Source organism: Hesperophylax consimilis, chromosome 9 (assembly GCF_061612785.1).
Source record: "Hesperophylax consimilis isolate HC1 chromosome 9, BYU_Hcon_1.0, whole genome shotgun sequence".
Taxonomy (NCBI): domain Eukaryota; kingdom Metazoa; phylum Arthropoda; class Insecta; order Trichoptera; family Limnephilidae; genus Hesperophylax; species Hesperophylax consimilis.
The window spans coordinates 31,600,734-31,623,736 of record NC_142844.1 but is presented as its reverse complement, the minus strand read 5'-3'; the positions used below and the strand labels follow the sequence as shown (position 1 = coordinate 31,623,736).

The 23,003-nt window shown below is 33.4% G+C and overlaps 1 protein-coding gene across 4 annotated transcripts in view; it reads right to left on the bottom strand.

Annotated features, from left to right (window-relative positions):
* The window catches only part of mv (lysosomal-trafficking regulator mauve), an 83,365-nt gene extending 62,562 nt beyond the window's left edge, over positions 1 to 20,803 (bottom strand). For 3 of the 4 annotated variants that reach the window (XM_089635905.1, XM_089635907.1, XM_089635908.1), the window contains exons 1-4: positions 20,238 to 20,803; positions 14,997 to 15,082; positions 12,384 to 12,714; positions 2,935 to 3,080 (exon numbers count right to left, since the gene is read on the bottom strand). In XM_089635905.1, the coding sequence (XP_089492031.1) occupies positions 2,935 to 3,080; positions 12,384 to 12,714; positions 14,997 to 15,082; positions 20,238 to 20,318 (644 nt within the window). In that variant the 5' untranslated portion in view covers positions 20,319 to 20,803. The remainder of the gene's footprint in view (positions 1 to 2,934; positions 3,081 to 12,383; positions 12,715 to 14,996; positions 15,083 to 20,237) is intronic. The other variant, XM_089635906.1, reaches the window with a different exon arrangement.
* Positions 20,804 to 23,003: the final 2,200 nt, after the last annotated feature.

Below are 23,003 nucleotides of genomic sequence, written 5' to 3'. Positions count from 1 at the left end.
GTATAGAGCAGGTGTGGCGAACCTAGGGCACGCGTGCCCGATTTGAGAAATGATTTGGAAATAATTGAAAGCGATCGATTAACGAACATAAATAATAAAAATGCAGAAGAAGAAATAATGAGAACTTGGAAAGCCATTCCAGAAATCTTTAGCGATTTAAAAAAACTAGCGAGAGCAATATTATCAATTTTCTCTTCTACATATTTTTGTGAGTCATTATATTCAGAAATGAATTTCATAAAATGTGATTCAAGAACGAGAATGACTGATGAATCCAGTTGGTCGTGTGTGTTACTAAAAGTGACGAAATATGATCCAGAAATTAAGAATTTGTCATCGAATGTACAACAGCAAAAATCTCATTGATAAATAACTAATATGTACATTTATTGATTATGACTTTATTTTTATGAAACTCTATTGTAATTTTTAAGCTTATTAATAAAAATATTTTTTTATTTTATTTTATCTATTTGGTTAATTTTTTTTACAGCTTGGGCACGCCACACAATCTAGAAATAATATTTGAGGATTTTTGGCACGCGGGCCCAAAAAGGTTCGCCACACCTGGTATAGAGGCCAAAAACTTACCAAGTTTAACAATGGTATCAATATCTATTAATAAACAATTATGTAATATGTATAAATCATTTGTCTTCTTATAAAAGCTAAAAATAGTTGAGTGTTAGTAAGCAAATAAATTAAATCAGGCTTACGGATGTTTGACAGTAATTAGATGAATTATTATGGTATCAACTAACTGTAAATATTGTCAGTATCTATGCTGCAAATGGAATTCTTGTTTATATGCAGATATCAATTTTTTTATAACATAGTTCGCAAGGGTCAAATATCCCGTTTTTATGTTTGACTGAAGTGGCAATCCGAAACAGAATGATTTATGAATTTCACAGATATGCACACTACATTCCAGTTTGCTTTGTTTTAATCTAAGAACTGACTTTTATAAATGTTAGAAATTAGTTTGTAAAAATAAACTTGAGATTTAAATGGGTAAGAACGGTTTCAAACTCTGGGGGGGGGTGATTCTGAGGTTGGTAGAAAATATGTACTCAAGGCAATGCACCACGTCCTGTAACATTCTAAATCGGGCCGCTGGCAATAACAATTTTTTATTTTATTTTAATTTTCGAAGTTCAGACACAAATATTTAAATGTTTTATGATCATTTTCTAAATAACTTAATTTCCCACATTATACAATAAAATCATAACCGAAAGGGGTTTTGTAAGCAGGAGATTTTTAACTTTGAAGCTGTTTTTTCAAGGCCTGATACTTTATTTATGTTCGGGCATAGTAAGCATTAGCAGTATTTAATTAAAACATTTAAGATTTTCCTAAGTGATCACATAATTTTGCATTACTTCGTAGTGCATCACCTTAACAAGGTTTGCTCATCGAGAGGGTAGAGCGATGAGTGGTCAGAAAGTCTAGACATGGCTTAAAGTTCATTTTCCACCGAAATATTTATATTTACTACAATACAAGTGGCGTCAAGCGACTTTGAATGCATTCGCAAATGAGTTATTTATAATACGTTTGTAATATTATACTAATTATTTTAAAAATAATATTCGGAATAATATCTGGAAAATTCCCAGAAATATTTCCAGAATTACATCTACATTGATGATGTACAGGTTATTAGCGCCTTGTATATATTGCCTTCAAAGACATTCAAATTATCAAATTGAATGTCTCATTTAGCAAACTCCCATGACAAGGATATATCTAACTATTTTTTTCACCCTTCAAGGGGGTTCTAGGCCATCATTTTAAATTATGGTGAGAGGAAAGGTGAATTTATGTAATATTTTTATTCAAATAGGCGAATTTCATAATCATATGTAAGATTGGAGTCCAGTTCAGACGAGAAGAGATGTTAAACAGAGGGGATTAGGCTCGATAGAATCGAGGAAATTTGTTGAGAGAGGGACAACCAACGACGAACCAAAATATGTGGAACTAAGCAAGTGAATTTTGAAAAGGTGAGAAGGAACAGAAATATATCCAATTCTTATTCAAAGAACTAAGAAAATTTATTTTTTTGAAAAAATGGGGGAATTTTTGAAACCAAGGTGATTTGATGGGATAGTCCTTTGATTGACTAGGAATTTGCCAATACCCTGCCCAAACCTTGCGGGATCTATCATTCAGATTATATAAGAGTAAAAATGGGGTTGGATGCTCCTTATTTTGCCAACAAATCCTCAATATCATTACTCACAATGCCAACATGTCTTGAAATCCAAATCAGAGCTCCAGTTTTTTCAGAGCTTGCGAGTGACCCAATACGTTATTTTTCCGGAAAAGTGCATGTATTAGTAAACCTCATTAAGTATATATTTTCTACGAACCTTGGGGTGCGTCTGTATCTTTAGCGTTAGTCTAACGAAATCTGAATCAAATGTGGAATCCGATATCGTTGCTCTTCTTGGAACGAATTTAAATTCAAATTCGAATTGTAATCGGTTTCATATGGACTTCGCTTCCACGTTTGAATGGTTCTCGGTCCGTTTTAGCTTTTGATCAAATTGTACCTGAATCAACTGACAAGCGTAGCGGTCATGCTATAATAGTCCCGAGAGAGGTTGTACGTGACATCATCATTCTAGTACTTTCTGTCCATTTTGTTTTCATAGAAGATGTGTGGGAACGAAGATTTTTTGCCGATGACATACGTACAACTTCTCTCCCTGGGACTTTTATATAATGTAGCTTATCAAAAGTTGATCAAAAGCCGAAACGGGTCGAGAATTGACATTAAACAGGGACCGTTAAAGTGTCAAAAACACAAAATATCGATTTGATGGTTATCAAATTCAACCTAAATCAGTAAAATGTAGTCATGAAATGAACAAATCGAACAGAGTGATTTAGCAAGCCGTGCTGAAACACGACACTTTCACTTACTTGTTGACAAACAGCTGGTGGATGAGGGGTTTCTCCTCTGAGCGGGGTAAGTAGGGATTAGGGCCGTGGCACACTCCGCCTGACCCACTGAGCTCTCCGTACAGCCAAACCAGCACCCCACTCAGCTGCCGGCTGCATGATAGGCCCTGCCAATCAATTATATTACATTAAGTGGTTATATCTCAACTGGTTCCATGAACAAAACATAACTGTGCCCAAACCTAACCCAACTTAACTTATTTTTTATCATGATCTTTTTTAACAGTTTTCTGTTTTATCCGGTTACCCTTTACACCACTGAAAATATAAACTGAAAAAATAATATTATGGGCATGTATATGCGGAAATTGAAATTGAATATCCTAGTGAAATCGATGGAACATTTTCAAATTCGAAAAACGCAAATCTTTCTTGAGCAAACAAACAATTTCATCAACCTGTATGGGGACTAGGAATCAAAAGGTCTTATTGGCGACATCAGTTTTGTTATTAAATTGGTATTAAAGTTTACACTTCTAGAATATCAGTTCAGCGGGTTTAGACATCAAATGAGATTTTTGCATAAATTAGCAGAAAAATTTACAATACATGGACAAATAAAAAAGAACTGCTTTAGCTATCAACGATGCTGTTTGCGTTTTAAAATTGTGAGAGTTAGGATCTGAAATGTAGGTTAAATTAGAAAGCGGGACAAAAAACCCAGAAAGTGTATGCAAGAGTATGCAAGTGTTAAACTTAATTACATTTATTTCAAGAATTCAACGTTGTATTCAACTGACTTTTCTCAGTAAATTTAAAAGGAAAATGATACTTTTTACGATACATCGTTGTGGGGTATTTATTTGTCCTTCAAATACAAAAAAAAAATATGTAACCCTTTGGTTGTGACAATTTTTGGAGCTGGCTAACCCATAGGTGGTCTAAGCATTAATTTTGACTTCGAAGACTCTAATTCGAATTTCGCTCAGAGCAAAGGTATATACGATTATTTCAAGTTCAACGAACCACACATTAAAATGGAGCATGACAAAAATTTGATTTTTTAGCGCGTAAAAAAAATTTAGTTAAGATAATAATACATGTGAATATGGTCATAAAATAAATATGTACATAATATTATCACAAGTTAAGTCTACAGTAGATAAAAATACTACTCAGGTTTATGTATGTGAATGCAAAGAACTTTATTGACGACAATGTTAGCGACTCTCAAACGAAAATTTGAAACAGAAAAATCAGAAAAAGATTTGGTCTATCACTGAGCTAATTAAAAAGATTTGCTCTATCACTGAGTAATTCGCAAAAGGCAAGGGTGAGGTCTTGGGTTCAATTCCTAGATGCGACCGAATCAGCTAGAGTCGCTAATATTGTCTTCAATGAATAAATATTACAATTTATGGTTTTACTTGTTAATTTATTCTAAAAAAAAACTTTACAATCAACTTTACTGATTCACAACTTAATGAAGAAGTAGAGTGCAATGTACACCAAAGATAAGACTAACAGATATATGTAATTATATTTTACTGAAAATATTCCATATAACTAGGAAACAGCCCATTAAAAGTAAAGACAACTTGACACAAAACTATGTAGAATATTTTGCTATTCGTGGATGATGTATGTAGCAATATTTTAATGGATTTTTGAAGTTGTTCGTCCTATTTTATATTGTTTACATTAACATGTTTACTTCGATTGTGTAAAATGGAGAACCCATTAGAGTCGGGAGACTTCTTATCAACTTGCCAACTCGTTCACATGAGCCGAGGTTATCGATTAACTTTCAAATTATAAAAGCACATGATTTATTTCCCACATTAATATTTAGCCGAGCACAAAGAATATTGATAAAATGTTGTTTGCATTATTTGTTTCCATTTTTTACGGCGTAGTTCGGAATGCAAATCTGTAAAACTGCTACTTTGCCAAGGCAAAGTAAAACAGCTGCATCAATTTCTTTCAATGCTATATGAAATAAAGTAACGAAAACAATTTATACATAACTGCAGGTGCATTACTAGGCAATATCGTAGGTGTAAATATGGAAAATATTTCTCATCAGAATTTTAGAGGTGCGTACTGTGTACACTATTTGGTGTTACGGCCCTACGAGAGCCATATTCATGTTGAAAAAATCATGCAATTTTACAGGAATTTCGCCACTAGTAGGGCCGTTAACACCAAAATGTATACAAAGTACGCATAGCAATGTTGCGCTGAATCACTCTGCCACCTCAACTTCATTATATTGTTTTATCGATTCTATTTATATTTGCTAAATAAAATAACATAAACATTTAGCTAACATATAGTGATTTGTTTTTGGGGTATTATGCCGTGTTGCGCTTACTCCTTCTTTAGCCAACGTTTCGGACAGCATTGCAGTGTCCATCATCAGGGCAGATGTGTTATGATGGACACTGCAATGTTGTTCGAAAAGTTGGTTAAAGAAGGAGGTAGCGCAACATGGCATAATACCCCAAAAACAAATCACTATAATACTTTTGGCCGTGAAAATCTCAAATCATACCATTTAGCTAACATAATCATTTAAAAATATTGTAATTTGTATTGCTACTTTGCGGCAGTGATATGTGGCACCTTAATGGAACATTTAAATATTGTTATTTGTTTCGCTACTTTGCGGCAGTGATATGTGGCTCCTTAGTCGAACATTTAAAATTTACTAAGATGCATATCAAAGGAAAATCTATAATTTCAAAAGTACAAAGTAACTTCTTGATTCTTATTCCCCTATCTTAACAAGCAGATTAAAATCTTTAGAGGACAGGCGTCAGGTAGGTATGTTGTCCTTGCTCTACCGGTATTACAATGGAAGAGGGAAGGAATTAGCTTCATTGATCCCTTCGGCACCGGTGCATAATCGGGAAACACGCCAAACACGCTCCGAACATATATACGAGGTTAACTTTTGTCACAGAACGGATCACTTCTACGACTCGTTCTTAAGTTCAACAGTGCGGCGGCAGAACGATTTGCCGGTTTCTGTGTTTTCTCCCTCCTACAACATGGGTCTCTTCAAGACCTCCTCCTTCTCCTCAAAAAGACCCTACACACAGCATTCTCAGAGATGACATAGTCCCTGAAGGAAATAATTTCCTTCGGGGCCTTCTGTGTGGAGTTAATGTAAAAAATAAATAAATAAGTATTTCATTCCAGTTTGGAGATAATGCATGAAATCCTCCTGGGGCATCTCTGACTTTTTCTTCCACTCACTAATTTATGCCACAATGTTTCTATTAAAAAACTACATTATATTGATTTTTATTCGAGTCCATATCTCATTCCAGTGCAGAAATGGTGTGTCAAGTCTTTATCGGGCATCCCCGACTTCTTCTACAATTCAAACTTACTCTCTAAACACTCTTGGTATTCTAATCGCAGTCAGATGAATGGTATAGGAGTGTGTATGGGACAAACAAAAAACTTTAATTTATATATGAATCCTATAATTTCTATACCCGCTATATCCGATTTTTTGACAAAATGATCTGAGTATGACATCTTGTTCACATTTTTGCGAGCAACAAGAGGAGCCTAAAATTGTGTTTCAAAACCCTCCTTATCATGACCAAAAACCATGTTAAAACTGCGAGTGAGAAACCAAATCCGCTATATCATACAGAAAGTCACTATCAAAACCCGCTATATCGGATTCAACGAATCACAAGCAGTTATTTTGCCAAAATACAATATGGCCGCCGCTCTGACGCCACGCTCTTGTGTCAAAATGATCTACGCGTGAGTTTCTAAACCCGCCATGTCGCCTCAGTTGACTTTCAAAATCACGAAGTGAGTATCAAAATCCGCTATATCCATTTTATTTATCGAAATTACTTAATTATTGCTAGACATATATAGAAAAATAAATGCTTTTCGAAATTTTATTACTCCAATTCATTATATAAAAAAATTTAATGCATTTACTTATGTACGCTAGAGATGTGACAGTTTTTTGCGGTTTTCTCCAAATCAATGAAAGTTGATATAGCGGGTATAGAAATTACACGACTCATATATAAGATTTCAAAGATCTTAATCAGAGATCTTGGAGTACTGCTAGATTCTAAAATGTTATTTAAGGACCATATTGAACATATTTTAGAAAAAGCTTATAAACAATTGGGATTTATTATACGCCTTACAAAGCTTATCACTAAGCACACACACTAATTCTGCTATATATGTCATATGTAAGGTCACAACTCGAGTTTGCCTCAGTCATTTGGAATCCTCAATATTTTTTATTTTTTTATAATATAATATTGATTACATTTTATGATTTTGACTGTCCAACTAGGAAGGATTCCCCAGTCAAATTTACAGGCTTCAAGTTATCCTAGACGAATACAGGATTTAAGACTAGCTAAAATAAGTATGTTAATATCAAACATACATTGAAAATATCCAATCCAAATTTATTAAACACCTATCGTATCGCTTTAGCGATCATCGGTTTGACCCTACCGCTTTATATATATTTTATTTATTTTTTTATTTAATATTTGTATGTTTTTTACAATAAATATACAATTATACATATTATACAGTGTTATAAAGGTAAATAATAATAGCTTTTCCTCACCATAAAGAGACGAGGCTCTTGTGTTTGGTGAGTGAATCCTAGCTCAATTATATGGAATCATGTAAGTAAGTAAATAATATATTTGCAAAACCAAAGGGATAAGTAAGAAATAGGCAAGATTTATCAATAATACAGTTTCAAGATTTGAAGGAAATAATAATAAGAGTAAGATATGGACTTTTATAGTAGTTTTAGGTAATTTTTTAATTTTATTTTAAATTCCTGAATATCTTCAATATTTTTTAGATATAATGGAAGGATGTTAAAATATAAACGCAGAAAAATTTCTGATGCTTTATTCTTATACAAAATCGTTAACAGTCTTGTTGATTCATCATATCTGCTGGAAAAGATTTCATTTCGTTTCCCTAAACACAACACCGGATCAAACAACTTATTTAGAACACAACACTGTAAAGCCAAATATGCACAAAACTCTTTTAGGACGTATCTGTAAAACTCACAATGCCTCTAGAGATGTAGACATTTTCAAGTGTAACTTGAAAACATATAAAATGCAACTTACTAAACTGATAACTTGATTTTTTATTTTGTGAAATAATCCTATCATCTTAGTTTATTTTATTGTTTTTATTATAACCATGCGAAAACTGTATTACTACTAACTATCTTTAACTGTTTTTATAACATTTTGTAATTCCTTATAGTGTTTATTCTTTAAACAGGGTTTTCCAATAAGAGGTGTTATTTTGATATTCAATCGTAAAAGATCAATGGTTTCGTTGCTTGTGTGGCACGTAGCGCCGTCTTGTTGAAAGTAAACGTTGTCCAGATCAATACCATCCAATTCCGGCCATAAAAAATCATTAATCATCTCTCGATAGCGCAATCCATTCACCATAACTATTGCTCCAGCCTCATTTTCGAAAAAGTAAGGTCCAATGACTCCGCCGGACCATAAACCGCACCAAACAGTCACACGTTGAGGATAGAGAGGCTTTTCAACAATAACTCTTGGGTTTTCCGAGCCCCAGATGCGACAATTTTGCTTGTTGACCGAGGTGGAAATGGGCCTCATCACTCAAGATGATTTGCATTTGATTCACTCAAGTGAATTTTAATAATTTCAATGCGTTGTTGAAGGGTGTATCGTTCCATTTTTATTAATGGCGTAGTTTTATTTTCTTCAGGGCCTCCTGTGTGGAGTTAATATAAGAAGAAAAAAAAGTTTCTACTTGTCAAATGTCAAAAAATGACAGCTTCAAAAGTAACATCTACCGAAATAGCGGGCTATTCAAAATAACACCTCTTATTGGAAAACCCTGTATTTCTTTGTCACTTATAAATATATTGTATAGGTGCAAATATTGAATCAACGACTAGAATTAATGTAACATTATTGGTCTAATATTGTAAATAATTGCCGTTTATGCTAAATATATAAATGACTGTTTCCTAAATAAAATGAAATGAAAAATAGAATAAAAATAATATTATTACGGTTTTAAAGCCCTGCAATCAGGAAGTTATTACTATGTTAACTGCATAGTAATAAACCACCAGTTGATATTTTAATCTTGAATAAATATTTGACATAATTTAACACATGTCACATTGTTCGTAACATTTATCACGTACCCTGATAACTTATGAGATAAAAATAAATTACACATGTATACGCGTTTAGTTGTTGATTTCCCAAAATTTTGTTGGATGTACGTAATATTATATATTTAGTAAATTTTTTCAGGGTCAATAGCATCATGCTGGTTGTTTTTCATATAATGTTGTCTTGTATCTTGAATAATGATTGACACAAGTCAGCCAAAGGAAAACAGAACAACAAACAACTTCAAGTGTTATTATTTATTTTCATACAATTTAAATTTTATGTATTTATTATGTAGTTTCAGTAGACCATAAGTAATAGGGTAACAAATCCACGCAAAATTGTGGAATTTTTGCAAACAAATCTAAATAATATATTTAAATAGTCCTACGACAAAGGAATTATTATTTATGTTAAAAAAATGAATATATGCTTACACACTCACAATATGTAAGTTGTCAGAATAAGGAAATTTATTTATTTTCGGGAAATCGACAGTTTACATTTATTTCAGTTTGAACATAAATATTAAATAAAACCAATTATGGATTTCCTCCTTGTGAATTTACCTCTACTGAAACAGAATAATAAGGAATAAGTAAATTAAGTTTGTAAGAAAGGAATATGAATTCAAAAATTTATACAAAACATAAGATTATATAGATCGAAAAATTACAAAACAAAACAATTATCAATACATTTATATCCATGGAGAGAGGTTGTAGATATAAATTAAATCATAATAGAAATATAAACAATAGAGACATAACATTATTCACAAACCATCAGAGAAATATTATTTTATGGATATCTTGTATTTGGTAAGTACGCAATTGAAAATATCCACCTAGGATAATATGCTTTTTTGATAATACTAAATGTGTATAAAAAGTCATATGTACGACTGTTGGCATACAAAAACCAATCTATGCAAAGTAAATGCCTAAACATATAAAAGTGTACAACTATACATGCCTTGATCTTACGATAGATGTCAACTTTAACTGGTCAAACCATATTGAAAATATATGTAATAGTCTAGCTGTACCCCGCCACGTGTTGTTGTGGCTCCGTCTATCTGTGCAGATAGTGAAACAATAGCGCGTGTTGCTTTTAGGTCCGCCATGTTTTTACCTGTCACAGGTGACATCTATATAATATAGGTATAAAAAAACATATGCGTATTCGAATGCAAGGTTGTGTCAAAATTTCAAAGCAATCGGTGAAGAACTTGTAGCGTCGAGAAAAATCTAAATTAAATAATTAATAATAAACCGCTCGACCTACTTAGTACCTACTCCCGAATTATGTACCTGCAGTCCAAACCGCAACGTAAACAGAACAACCTACGTACTTCAAACACCTACTTGTCTACCAGGTGACAATACGTCACGAGCCGTCTTACACATACGAGAACTCGCCAGAAGGAACGAGTCTACGGCCTAGGCATAATTGCCGCGCTATCGAAGGTTCCCGAAACACACAGTCTGTGCGAGTGCCTAGAATTTAGTTGCCATCCACCTACCTACTGCCGCCGTCGGCCGTGTAGTATAAATATGCCCGACGCAGCGAGTCAGTCAGTCATCATTCCGCCGTCAGTCTACAAGGATCAACGAGTGTTAACCCGCGCTACTCTTACTAGCGCAAAGGACGATATTCCCGGCTTCGCCCGTACCATCGTGGACTCCATCGGGACACCATCATAGCGCCTCGGCCACGTCCGTGGCCAGCGCTACTCGGATTACAAGCGCCCTGGTTCCAGTGTCTCTGACCAGCGCTTCTTCCACGCTACCATGACCACCACGAGGACACGCAGCATCCTCACTGGTCTACATCGTTCCCGCTCAACCGCCTACAAGGTCCGCCGCACCTTCGGCCGTCTCGTCAGCACTGGAGTGCCTGAAGACCTACGTTCTTCGCCAGTGCCTGACCTTCATCGAGTCCCGGTCACCAGCGCCCGGCGTCTACTCACTGACCCGCGCTTGACCAGCACATCCTCGCAGCAACCGGAGTATTCAACATTTGTCCTACATCATCTCCTCGTCACGGCAACTGACTCATCAATAAACACATGTGACCTTCACAACTTTCTTTCATTTCGTGCCTCTCTCTTGATCCCCAAAAACTTTTGAAGATTTAAGATTTTGAACAAACGAACATTTATATTTATATAGATAGATAGATAGATTAAGGTTCATATTAGGGAAATTTTATCACCTTAAAATCTTGTTTACAAAAATATTTTTTTTTACTTTAAAATCATTGATCAATTATACGATACATAGTAAATAGTTATGGATAGAAATACAACTCCATTTCCTAAAATTGATATCAGGCAAAAATAATGCGATTATGAGAAGGTGATTATAAAAAAATGTTTTTATTATGTAATGTGCTCCCCATACATAGTAGGGGAGATCACCGATTAAAGATGGAAGAATTCTGAAATACAGAATTCTAAAAATCTGCTAACCACAACTACCCTATTAGGGATAGAGAAGCACTATTGTTTATTATTAATACATCGCAAAATGTATATGGAGATAGAACAAAGAGGCATAAAATTCCATTAAATAAAAGTCTATTTCGAAAATCAAAACAAGTCATATTATTCCAATACTTATTTCAGGCTAATTTAGATTTTTTTCTGTATACAATGAATTCTCTTACAAAGTTTTTCAAGGCACCAGAATAAAAATCTTGTGTGGGATAAATTGGGCTATTTTTAATGTCATACTTCAAGGGACTGAAAAACAGAAAGACTTGAGTATGGAAACTTCTTACGTGGGAACCTTTTTTTATATGAATACTGCACAAGAGTCCCAACTGCTTCTCAACCGTCTGAAGCCAGTGAGACTATGGCATCCCTAATTGGGGTATGTTGTGAGGCTAAAGGTAGTGTGGAGGGAAATATATGGGTAAGAGGAAGGTGCGGAAGTATCTGGCTATTTAGATCTGGTCACCAAACATGGCTAAAACCATTTCAAGCAACGTTTCAATTCTAAATTATGCTCTTTCACCAGGGCAACTTTGCAATGTGCCTCAAATATACAATACTTACCTATATTATCTAAATCAATTAATTGTGAAACGATAAATAAGATTTACTTGCGCATGTCGGGATTTGAACCTAAGACCTCCAGATTCCTAGTTAGGAGTCCTACCCCTCAACTACGGAGGCAGTTGATAATACCTTATATGTGGGTTTCGCTATATGTTCTTAGCTTTCATTGACTATGGTATAAAAAATATTTTCAAATGTTAACTTACTTCAACTCCCAAAGCCTGCAACAAAGCAAGACATCTCCAAGCCGATCCTTTGAGAATGTATTTCTGCAGAGATTGTATAGAAGAAGGCAGTGGAAAGTTGACAGGCGGAAAGCTATTCTGAGCAGAGGATGAATTTGTCCCGGGTGACGGGGTCTTGTTGCCAAAGTCCTTGCCATTGATCTTCTCACAGAGTTGAAAGTTGGGAAGACACGGCTGGGGCGCAAAGTCATTCCTGGCCAGCTGAAGGTATTGTGCACACGAGGAAGACGTCACGCAGTGGACCCCGCATAGGAGCTCACAGCCGACCAGTGTCACGATACCTCCCAATGGACTGTAAGAAAAGGCTGCATTAAAGAATTGTTCCCAATATTAACATGGTTGTGCAGGATTTCTGGCGTTAAGTGCACTAACTTCTGGAGGTGATTCTACATAATGGACATTAGTAAAAAAGACAAATAACTTTTTTCAAGATTTTTACCCTACAAAAATATTTTTTCATACAAAAAATTAAACTTTTTTTCACCTGAAACCTACATTAACACTTTCCAGGCCATGCCCGGACCCTGTTCGTTATGCCTTTTTCTTTGAGTTGAGTCCGAACTGTGTTTGTGTATGGTTTGCATATTTTTCCTAAATAAACTACGCGTCCTGTTCGTAAGGTGTTAAGTTTAGAGTCAAGTGGGATTCATAAATTACACTCAGTCCCAAAATCGTTGCTGTATAACAAACTGTTTTTGTACGGCGAGAGTTCAAGTGCTTCAGTTGCTGAGCAAGCTTGGTGTGTGATAGACGCGTAAAATGGTTGACATATTGTAACTATCTAACTGCAATTTTTTTGTAGATCGGGTTGAACGAGAACTATTCATTTAGATTTTACAATATAAATTGTGTTAGCGGATTTTTTGTTTTCGTTTTTAGATTGCGTTTGTCTGTAAATAAAAATTAACTAATTTATAAAATGGATTGTTTTATTTTGAAAATATAATAATAAAGAATCATTCTAAGATATTCAAAAAGAATAACATATATATTTAAATAATGGTTTTGTAAATATGAATAATTATTGAATATGTGCTAAAAAGGCCGGACGGATGAGGTATGTTTACTTGAAGGAACTCGGCCAGTCGGGAGATAACTGTGTCACAAACTGCGTACGGACGCGGCCGGATACGCTTAGCACGCGTGCAAAGGCCTGCAAAGTGTTAAGTCGTTGGATTTTCAAAAAAAGTTATTTATCTTTTTACTTACACTATCATCTAGAATCACCCCCGAAGTTAGTGCATAACTGCGAATACAATATTTGGACAAAAACATATTCAACAAGCAATTACGAATACAACTAGACAAAAACATATCCAACAAGCAACTACAAATACTAAACTCACTAAAACAAAATCCCACCCAAATTCAAAAATCATAACACAGTAACCACCCAACTACACTGAAAAAACACTACATAATAATATTGTAACTCCAAATAATTAAATTTTAAAATGTAAATTAAATCCTCAGCTAATGAGATCCCAGTGAGATATATTTATCTCTATTTATTACAAAAAACGAAGATAATAAAACATTTATTATTATTTTAAATACAAAGAGTATTTTTTAATCTAAATCATAAATATCGATCGATCTTTCCTCAAATAATCGTTTTCCCGCACGTTGCGTTTATTTCTTCCAACACCAAATTAATTTAATAAAAAAAATTGCAATAATAGATCATTCCTCTGAGCATCGTTTATCGCATTAATCATTTAAAGCACTCAGTTTTTGTACTATTTTACTTAATTGATTGCTGCTGGTGGCCACTTCTGACATTAGTTGTCCTTGAGAATCACAGCACTTTTATTTAAACACATCCATTTATATGTGAAATCAGATATCTCAGAATATTAAACATTAAGGACGGGTTGTTTCGGAGAATTTGAACAATTCATCAAATTTCAACGTTCATTTTCGGGTTCTGTGAAAGACTTATTCTGTTATTATATCATTGTAGGCTAGTTGCTTGACAAAACTGAAATAAAAACAGAATTTGAAAAAATCTTTCACAGAACTTGAAAATGAACGTTGAAATTTGATGAATTGTTCAAATTCTCCGAAACAACCCGTCCTTATTCAAGTATGAATGTAGCTTTTTTCTATATTCTGGCATTCCTAGTTTATTTCAATGGGATAGAGGTTTCGCTGTATGCATGTATTGCTTTTCTATGATTATTTTATGATGACACACATTAATAATATGAACATTGTAAATTACTTATTTATTTGTTTACAAACTATTTGTTGAACTATGTAATTAGGCATCTTTGGTTTCAGTCCAACAACAATTGTTATTATGTATTTGTTTATCCCCGATAAATTACCACGAATCGGTTTATTTTTACCGGCGACATTATTTACATTAATTATCACAGAAACATTAAATTTGAAAAGAATTTTTAATTTATAAAATGTCGCTACTAAAACTTAAGAAAAATTGTAAATGTTTGTTAGTATTTGAGATTTTGTCTTTCAATTTAGAAACCATCTGTGTTTATATATAATCACAGCTGACTGTGCAAGGTGTTATTGACCTCTAAATAATTTAAGATCTTAAAATAGACTCACCAGAATGATAATATTGAAGAAACTTCTCCTCCATCTTTTAATTGAATGAGGAATTCTGCCAAAAAAAGGTCCAACCAGGAGGATTTCTGAAATAAAATTTTGTATTTAAAACATTTCTATAATAAGTTCACCGAATTGATGATTTCCAAAGCAAAATAAAATTTTCTGCCTTTTATTTACAGCATTCGGAAGAACTTTGCAAACAAGTTAAAGCTTGTCTACCGAAAAATGGTGTAGGTAAGTATTATTTCACAACCATTTGAATTATTCAAGGTTCATAGAATACTTTACGAAGTTCACTCATCGAGGGGGTAGAGTGAAGGTTAGAAAGTCATGACATAGCTTGAAGTCCATTTTCCACCAGGAGATTTGAATTTACTGCAAAACAAGTTGCGTCAAGTAACTCTGAATGCATTTACAAATGATTTGTTTATAATAACTTGGTAATTATACAAACTATTATTTATTAAAACTAGTATTCGGAATGAAACTATAGTATATTTTCAGGCACTTACATTCTAACGCTGGCTAAACCTTAAGAGATACATCAAAATAATGTACTACGGAATTGTATATCTTGAAAAGGCCTACAGAAAACTCCGGGTTGGTATATGTCTATCTTTTAAGCTTGTATATGTATATCCCCAGCAAAGCCGAGTACCAAAATTACCAAAGTATTATCAGGCTTGTACATATAGAGAATGTCCAAGTATTAACACACTTCGGCCTGGAAGGGTAATTCTACCTTTTGTACCAGCCTCATTTCAATGGCAGAGAAGACGGAATTATTCAATGTTTTTATATTAATATTATATACCAATCTATTTGTAAAGTTGCCAACTATATGTACATAATTGTCGAATCATAATGCAAATCTTCTTTTTATATTTATCTTCGTGCCTTTCATTTACATCGGTATTTCAACAAAAGGATAGTATATTATTTGTTATTGTAATAATTCAGTTCCTGGAATGAGGGCTTTTATAACCGTGAAACCGAATTCGATTCTCTTTCTCTGTCCTGCCCTACTCGACTCCTATGTGCAAGCGAGCGAGAGATGTCAGGCGTATTTAAAGATAGCAGGTATGGGCAAATACCAATAGGCAGACCTTAATAAAAATATTAGAAGTTTAATTTAGTTGCATTTTAAATAATATTCGATTTCTGTTTAGTACTTTTATAGCTTGGGTATGCTTAGTTACTACGTAGAAATTTTAATTAAAATATTTTTAATTATTGTCGAAGCTATAGTGATTTAAAACAAATTAAAGAAATTCGCGCGGGACCTTTATTTTCGGCGGAGACAGCGTAACGCCAGCGCAAAAAATACCCGCCAGAAATGTGTTAAGTGATCTTTTGTTTCGGGTAGAGATGGTCGATACTCCTGTCCTGGTTACATGGAACCGGATCCTTTGCTGTCACTGGAACCGTAGATATGATTTCTCCGAGTTCCTTGTTAAATATTTTTTAAAACTTTAAAATATTAGAAAAATTTTTATCAAAAAAATATTTGATTAATTTGTGTTATTTCACAAATTATTAATTAAAAATAACATATAGTATATTTGCGCCACATTCCAGAATACCAGGAATAATATTAATATTCTGAATAGCCAGATACTTCCCTACCTTCCGCTTCCCCATCTCCTTCCCCTCCCCACTACCTTCAGCCACACAACACACCCCAATTGGGGATGCCATAGTCTCACTGGCTTCAGACGGTTGGGAGCTTTTGGGACTTTTGTGCGGTTTCACATAACTTTTTTTTTTTTAAATGGATAAAGAACTGATCCCATGCCGGCTTCCGGTAACTGGAACCGCAGTGACAAAGTATTTCAGGTACCAACCATCTCTAGTTTTGGGACTTTGAGCTACGTTACAGGCCCAAAGCGTTTTTTTTTTAAAGTGCTGTATAAGAGAATTGTATTTTCTAGCAACTTAGGGGTGGCTAGAGAATTTCTGAAAAAAAAAAGAAACTGGTTTCTAAGAATATATTTGTATCCTGAGGGGAAGATAAACCATTTATTTGGAACTGATGATATAGATTTGGAACTAAATCTAGCTCTAAAAGAGCTGAGTTAGCGACACTGATGCTGTTCATGTCAAAGATCGTTAGGCGGCTCCATCTCTTAAGACTGGTCGGGGGAGATGAAATTGAAATTGGTGTTTGAAAAGCCGCATGAGACTCACAAGCAGACCCCTGGTATAGACAATATCTAAAAGTGATTGTTTAACAATTAATTATTATCATAGATAGGCTATTATCTATGGAAGGATATTATCCTGATTGCGAAGACCGTGAAAATGCAATGAATAAAAGGCGGGAAATTTTATTTCAAACTAGGAAGATGAACAAAGGCTTGGTAACAATTCATAGTTTATTAATAAGTAGCTCAGTCTGTCTGTGCAGATAGAGAAACAATAAGCACATGTTGCTTTTACGTCCAACAGATGCACTGTTTATCAAAAAAAGCATGTTTGTCCAACAGATTGCGCTGTTTTAAAAAAAAATCATACTTTTACCTGTCACAGGTGACATCTATATAATATAGGTATATAAAAACATGTGCGTATTCAAATGCAATGTTGTGTCAAAATTCCAAATCAATCAATCAAAGGTGAAGAACTTTCGGAGATATAAGATTTAAAACATTTACATTTTATAGAATATTGAAAGATAGATTCCACAATCTCAAAGAAATCTACAAAATATTAAATTGGAATCAAACTAAGTAAGTCTTAAGTAAACTAAATATGGGGGCAAAAAACCCTATTTTTAATAAATTTCAGTATATTTTAATAATTTTCGGTAGATTGGTACCTTTAATACGAAATCAGTAAATCTACAGAAATTTTGCATTTTTAGTGAAACAATAGGAGAGACGTAAACAGGAACATATCAAATGCAAACTAATTAAATTTATTCATTGAATATAAAAAAAAATTATATATGAAATTCATCAAATCTTTTGCAGATAGACCACAGGCTGAAGTTTTCCTACCATTACACAACAACATTAAACAATAAGACAAAATATTACACTTATTAAAACACACAAAAACGTAGGTGTGTGAGAAATAGAACATTCCAGAAAAGATTGTAATTTTCCACAACAATAAGAATGTATTAATAATATGAAATAAAAATGTTATGTAACTAGTTTAAATCCTGAGACAACAACATGACGACGTACATAGATAATAAATATACAATTTATATTCTACGTCTGCTAGGTATTTACATTCAAAATAACTAAAATTTTCTCTTTCATTTGTTTTTATTCAATGGAATGCGTCACAGAATTCAAATATTTTTTCCAACGTGGTTAAAATAATGATTGATCCATGCAATATTCAAAGACAATTTTTGTTTTACAAGATTCACAACCAATTAAGGTTGGTGTTTTTATATTATTTACGATACCCAATAAGCTTGATAACCGAAAATAACCTATAATTTAGTATTTTAGAAAAGAGTAATGCATAAAATTACAACAATGGATGAAAAAATAAAGGGCAATTTTTTGTGGTAATTAATTATTAGGGATTAGCATTCTAATTTTTAATTTTAGCATTCTAATTTTTAATTATGTAAAATGAACATTCGCTTTCGTTATATGAGATGACGGCCATTTAAAATAATCTGTTGATGACATTTTCTTATGTTGTTATTCCCGATATTATACAAGTGGCTAGAAAAGACGTTATTACCATTTACTCTGTGTAAATTATTAATTTTGACGAACTGTGGAAACAAAATAATAATATTTGGGTGAGTTTTTTTTTAATTTTATTTTTTTAAAGTCTAGGTTTAATAGGTTAGGTTAGTATAGGTTAAGTTAGGTTAGGTTAGTATAGGTTAGGTTGGTATAAGTTAGGTTTGGTTAGGTTTGGTTAGGTTTGGTTAGGTAAGGGTAGGTTAGGTTAGATTAGGTAAGGGTAGTTTATGTTTGGTTTTTTTTACAAAAAAAAATTTAAAAATTGCTGAAAAAACTTGCCTAAACAACCTAATTTTATTTTATTTTTTCCAGAGTAACCACCAAAATAGTGCCTAAATAATATGCATGAATAATAATGTTTCTTCTAGCATCGTATGCAGTATCAGGAATACCAACATATGAAAATATTGTAGACAGAAATTATTCTAAATGGTTGTCATCCATACAACGAAAGCTAATTTTCATTTTACGTAATTAAAAATTTGAATGATAAAATCAAAAATTTCCCAAATGCAGATTAGTTGCCTTCAGAGATGTGCAAAAAGGGTACCCAAAACCATTTGAAATGCAAAATGGAAATGGGTCAAAACTTTTCAATTTGAAAATGCAAAATGCAAAATGGTTTTTAGAAAAGCATTTCAAATGCAAAATGCAAAATACCCATTTTCAAAATGCATTGAAAATGCAAAATGGTTTCTCAGGTCAAACAATTAAAATAATTATAGAATTTTTAAAAAATTTTGTCATTTAATAATGGAAATCAATGTAGAACAAACATGTTACATGATGGTAAATCCAAAAACACCACGACTACAGATTATGAAACCACAAAAAATTTGCGCGGGACTAATGTTGCCAACGTAAAAACATAGAAACTGCTATCTAACATTTAATATTACAGCGTCATGGCCCCATGTTCAGTATTTGAATCAGTAAGTTTTGTAATGGTATCACTCAATTGCCAGGGCTCCTACCAGGGAGCAACTTGACAAATGGAAATTATCTTTCATAGCGAGGTTGAGGACCGACTGATATTTGGGGCTTATGAAAAAAAGATGAGTGGAGATAGTAGGAAGAATGTTGCAAAAAAGCATTTAAAATAGAAAATGCATTGAGAAAAGCATTTAAAATGCAAAATGCAAAATGGTTTTTAGAAAAGCATTTAAAATGCAAAATGGAAAATACCCATTTCGCATTTTGCATTTCCATTTGAAATGAATTTATTTGAAATAAAGCACATCTCTGGTTGCCTTATACAGTAATTAAGGTGAATCAAAAGTTAATTTTTTTAAATCGTATTATGCGTGGCCAGCGATCCCGAATATTTACTTTTTTGATTTACAGATCAGAAATCTCTTGTTTTCCAAGATATTTAGTGTAATAATAAAATTTCCGCAAGTCAATACAAAGCATATTAGTCCTAAATACAAATAAAAATTTCACAAATTATATCAGAAATAATTAATCTTTCAAAATAATTATCTGGTTAAACTTTGTGCTATTATCTAAAAATTCTTATTACCTCATAAGTTCCAGTTTCTGCATAGAAGAAATGATCCCAAAATAGTTTAATTTGATTTGCTGGACTCAAATTCGCAGACATGTTCACATAATAGAATCAAACAATATCACAACATTTCGACATTACATATGTTACATCTCCGTGCAAATTTTTTTGCTAAAATATTATAAATATCACATTAATTCCTAAATATCACTCAATAAGCTCTTTTGGACAATAGATGGCGAAAAAAACGGGTTATTTTTATTTATTCAATAGAGTCGAGACGTTTAATCAATAAAATTTTAAAGAATGTGTTGTTTTCATTGAAAACAAATAAACAATCACTCAATAGTCTACTATATTATAATACTGTTTCACAATATTTTAAGGATACACTTTTTTTAATATGGCGCACTAGTTATACTCCCAAAATGGAAGTTGATTTAAACTCATTATAGATTTTCGAAAGTTGTACATTCATGAATTCTAAATTAAGTATAATTTCCGTGTTATAGCATTACAATAGAAGTTAGTTTTTTTATACCAGCTACTTCTCTTATATTATTTACACGAACTGTCAGTTGTCAGTGCCAAAAATAATAATAAATCTGGGAAAATAATGTTGCACTTATAAAAAAAACGGAGCAAATATTTACATACCTAAAAATAGTAATGACCGTGGCTATTGCTCTGACTGCGAAAACAGACTCACTTATTTGTATCTATTTCCTATTCCAAAACTACAAAATAACGGCCAAAAAAGTTTCCCAAATAAAGTACCTGCATAAATTTGCAAGGGGGGAAATAAATCCAACTGATTTTTAATCGATAATGATATTTGGAAATCGAATAAATTAAATGGATCACCGAAATTTTAGTTTGGGTATTATTGCAATATTATTGGTGATTTAGTAGGAGTGCCCGGGTTCATGGGGTAAGGTTTTTCCAGGTATTGGTAGCGGATGCATCTGCCCTTCTACTGCTTGGCGGACTGGATAAGGAGAGATTAGTTGAAGGAGATCCTTCGACCTCTCCAACCGGACTCTCTCGACACATAGCCTGCACCACAGTGGGAGGGATGGATTCATACGTCCATCACTAATTATAATGATTATGATAACCAACACCTCTGCCATAGGTCACCGCAAGTGATAAGCGACGTTTAGTGACTTAGCAGGGGTTCCTGAGATAAGGTTTTACCAGGCCTTGGTGGAGGATGCGCCTGCCCACCAGCTGCGTGGTGGGCTGGATCGTGAGGGAGGCGTTTTGACCTTTCTGGCCGGACTAATCGCATTGCACCGCAGTGGGAGGAATAGTTTCGTAAGACCGTCACTCCTGGACCCTCTTACCCCCAGATTCTTACACGCCCCTAAAACGTTTTTCCTTCCCAGTATCCCAAAAGACGACACAGGCCCTGAGGGAAATTATTTTTTCCAGAGCATCCCTAAGGGGAGGTAGAGTTTAAAAAAATATTTTTGATAGTGAAATAGATTTAAAAAAATGTTTTGCAATAAGTTAACATTTTCGGTTTCATGATAACTCATAATATATGAACTCATCCCACGAATTTTCACAACAAATTTATTCGTCATAAAAACAACAAAACAATTTTATGTATTTTTATTTTTTGGGATAACTTGATGATTGAAACTTCAAATTGTAATATTTCATTATTTAAAACAATATTAGCGGTTCCTAAACGGAAATTTGAAATATAAAAATCAGTAAAGACACGTTTACATCTAAGACCTAGTCCTTGTCTTCAATAATCAAATCTTGTAATTATTATCCTGGATACCAATTTCATTGGAAGGGGAGGTTTCAATGTAGGCGGAGAAGTATGAAACAATTTTGACAGAGCAATAGTGCGATTTTGTATGAATGATATTGAAGCCAAATCTAGGGTGGGAGAAAATATCTAATATGACTAACTTTTGAACTGATTTGTATGCAAAGTGGTGCATAATAAACAATTATTATTTTATTTTTGTGTTGTTCGTGCAGTTGTAATGGTTTATAATTTTTGGGGGTATTTCAATAGACAAGGAATACACCATTAAAAATTACGTTTTTTTGTATTTTCCATACATCTTCCCGAATAGCTCCGTCCGGGCTTTTTTAGGTCCATGGCTACATTCATGCCATAAATAAACCACTCTCATTCATGCTACATTCATAAATAAAGACACTCTCGCTACGTCACACACCATCGACGAAGATAGAGGAAACTCAAAAAAAGGCGCGACCATAAATATGGTTCTCATTCAGAACCTACCCCATTATCCTAAGATATTTTAAAAAAAATGTGTGAAATGTCAAAATATTACCTGGCGACAGGAAAATACAGTAATGCATTTATTTATGCAGATAGTGGTATATTTATGGTAATGCATCTCGGTTTATTTATGCAGTTATGATACAGTGGAGTTAGAGTGGTTTATTTATGCTGTAGTTTATTTATGGGAAAATGAAAAACTCAGCGACTTTTTTATTTCAGCAAAACAATAAATTATAGGTACAGATTCTCTAAATAGTATAAAATAAAGTCCGCGTCTGTCTGTGTGTTTGGTTCTTCTAAACTACGCAACGGATATTGATAGGGTTTTCAGAATCATAAACCAGAAGATTATAATATATAATATTTATGGAAAGTAGAGAAAAGTCGATGTTTATCCTAGAATTCACAACCTCAAAGCTTTAAATCATTCACAACCCCAAGCAACGCCGGGTAATGGCCAGGTACCCGTCTGCTAGTTAATGAATAAGGTAGAACGATAGAATTCT